The following is a 3,236-nucleotide window of genomic DNA, read 5'->3' on the forward strand; positions in this document are numbered from 1 at the left end:
TTATTCCATTGGACATTTTCAGTTCTACGTTCTTACATATGTGCATTCACATTATTTCTAACTATATGATATCTAAGGACTACAAATAAAACTCAGAAAATATTTTTTTCTGAGAAGGTCTTAAGTTACTTATGTCATCACCATGTGCATTCATTTTCCTCAAAGTTATAAAGTTCCTTATACATTACTGATGAATAAACTATCTTTTTAAGCATATATATATATATATCATGTTTTCTTGATACAGTCATTTGTTCTAAGACATGTAGTTTGTATCTATAATTTATCTACTGTAGACAATGCTGCAATAACATTTGTGTTCAAAAATTTCTGAGAAATTTTCACTTTTGATCATTTGTGTAGGTGTTTTAGTATGCAGTCGTCTGGAGAAACACTTGCCAAATTCATATATATGAGAAAAGGCTAGAAGTTCTCATAATTTACAAGTTTTGAAAACCTTTTCACAACCACTAATTGTAAATCTTTTGTCACAAGAGGAACGACTGTCTCTGGCTGAAGTCACTAGTAAACTGAGAGCTTATGTCTTGTTGCATCCACAGGTCTACACAAGGATTGGGGATAGAGTAGGGGCTTAATTTATGCAGACAGGATTAGAACTGGACTTTAATATCCTCCTGCCTGACCCATGGTCCACTACCTCTTTCTTGTAAAGCTGTACTAGGACCTTGTCTAAGAGGTACACTGTTCATGAATATACAAATTACATGGTAGATATAGAGATGTCCACACCCCAGAACAACATATGATCAGTGTCCTCTCCACAGTCACTGAGCACACAGGTCCTTACCATGGAGTGGAGCTGGATCACTCTCTTCCTCCTGTCACTAACTACAGGTAAAGGGGCATTCCAGCTCCAAATCTGAAGAGGGAACAGGGACTGAGGTGACAATGACTCCTAACCTGTCTTTTCTCTACAGGTGTCCACTCCCAGGTACAGCTGCAGCAGTCTGGGCCTGAGCTTGTGAGGCCTGGGACCTCAGTGAAATTGTCCTGCAGGGCCTCTGACAATATCGCTAACTACTATATTCACTGGGTGAAGCAGAGACCTGGTCAGGGCCTAGAGTGGATTGCAAGGATAGATCCTGAAAATGGTAATACTAACTACAATCAGAAGTTCCAGGGCAAGGCCACACTGACTGCAGACACATCCTCCAACACAGCCTACATGGAGCTCAGAAGCCTGACTTCTGAAGACACTGCGGTGTATTACTGTACAACACACAGTGTTGCAACCACATCCTGAGTGTGTCAGAAACCCTGGAGGAGCAGGAAGTTGGCCTGGGACTGAGATGACAGAGACGACTGAAGATTTACACATAAACAATATTTCTGAGTGTCTGTGTTTCTGCCTCCTTCTCTATAAATAAAATGATTCTAATTGACCCCCATTTACATGTTTCTCTGTAATAAAACACTAAAGAAGGGAAAACTGTGTTAATCCATAGTGACAGAATTATCTCTGGATTTGAAGAGACCTGAACTTTTTAGAGTAGCTTTGAATAATGTATAATATAAATTTTACCAGTAAAGTTCACATAAACAGCATCTGACCAAACAAAAACTCCTTTCAGAGTCTTTAGTAGCATGAATGTGTGTTTTTAATTCTACCTGTGTTGTGCAGCAGAATTTCAGTTTTTCAGAATGGAAAAGATATTTACATCATAATGTATTACCACATAAGTGTAAATCTTGTAAGTTGACAAAAATATCACTAATTATTTTTTATAGAACTGATGGATTATGTTGATAGATTTTTGTATGTTGAACCAGCCCTGCATCTCTGGGATGAAGCCTACGTGATCATAATGGATGATTTTTTTGATGTTTTCTTGGATTCGGTTTGCCATTATTCTATTAAAAATTTTTGCATCGATGTTCATGAGTGAGATTGGTCTGTAATTTTCTTTCTTTGTTGAGTCTTTGAGTGGTTTTGGTATCAGGGTAACTGTAGCTTTATAAAAAGAGTTTGGCAATGACTCTTCTGTTTCTATTATGTGAAGCACATTAAGGAGTATAGGTATCAACTCTTCTTGGATGTTCTGGTAGAATTCTGCATTGAAAGCATCTGGTCATGGGATTTTTTTGGTAGGGAGGTTTTTTTTTATGACAGCTTCTAATTCCTCACGATTTATAAGTCTATTTAAATTATTCACCTGGTCTTGATTTAATTTCAGTATTGGTAATTATCTAAAAAATATTCATTTCTTTTACATTTTCTAATTTTGTGGCATACAGGCTTTTGTAGTAAGACCAAAGATTCTCTAAATTCCCTCATTGTTATTATGTCCTCCTTTTCATTTCTGATCTTATTAATTTGCATGTTCTCTCTCAGCCATTTGATTAATTTGGATAGGGGCTTGTCAATCTTGTTGATTTTCTCCAAGGACCAGCTCTTTGTTTCATTGATTCTTTGAATTGTTTTCTGTGTTTTTATTTTGTTGATTTGAGCCCTCAGTTTGATCACTTCCAGTCTTCTCCTTCTGGGTGAGTCTCCTTTTTTTTTTTAAGAGCTTTATGGTGTGCTGTTATGTCTCTAATGTGAACATTCTCAATTTTTCTTTATGTGGGCACTTAGTGCTATGAACTTTCTTCTTAGCACCGCTTTTATAGTGTCCCATAGGTTTGGGTATATTGTGTCTTTATTTCCACTGAATTGAAGGAAGACTTTAATTTTATTCTTTATTCCTTCCTTGACCCAGGGGTGGTTCAATAGTTGATTGTTCAGTTTCCATGAGTTTGTACCCATTCTGGGGGTAAAATTATTGTAGAATTCTAACTTTATTCCATGGTGATCTGATAGTACACAGGTAGTTACTACAATTTTTTTTGTATCTGTGGATGTTTGCTTTGTTACTGATTATGTGATCAATTATGAGAAGGTTCCATGAGATGCTGAGAAGAAAGGATATTCTTTTCTGTTTGGGTGGAATGTTCTATAGATGTCTGTTAAGTCCATTTGGTTCATTACATCTGTTAGTTCTCTTATTTCTCTGTTAAGTTTCTGTCTTGTTGACCTGTCCATTGGTGGGAGAAAAGTGTTGAAATCTCCTGTTAGAGTGTGTGGTTTGATATATGCTTTGAGTTCTAGTAATGTTTCTTTTACATATATGGGTGCTTTTATATTAGGGGCATAGATACTCAGGATTGAGACTTCCTCCTGATGAATTGTTTCTGTTATGAGTATTAATTGTCCTTCTCCATCTCTTCTGATTGAT

The 3,236-nt window shown here is 36.5% G+C and overlaps 1 gene segment (V, D, J or C); it reads left to right on the plus strand.

The window, feature by feature from the left end:
* Window positions 1-782: 782 nt before the first annotated feature.
* LOC130882703 (Ig heavy chain V region 186-1-like) lies at window positions 783-1,264 on the plus strand. The segment is given in 2 exon segments: window positions 783-855; window positions 939-1,264. Coding segments are annotated over 2 exon segments (372 nt in total).
* Window positions 1,265-3,236: the final 1,972 nt, after the last annotated feature.

Source organism: Chionomys nivalis, chromosome 10 (genome assembly GCF_950005125.1).
Source record: "Chionomys nivalis chromosome 10, mChiNiv1.1, whole genome shotgun sequence".
NCBI classification, from domain to species: domain Eukaryota; kingdom Metazoa; phylum Chordata; class Mammalia; order Rodentia; family Cricetidae; genus Chionomys; species Chionomys nivalis.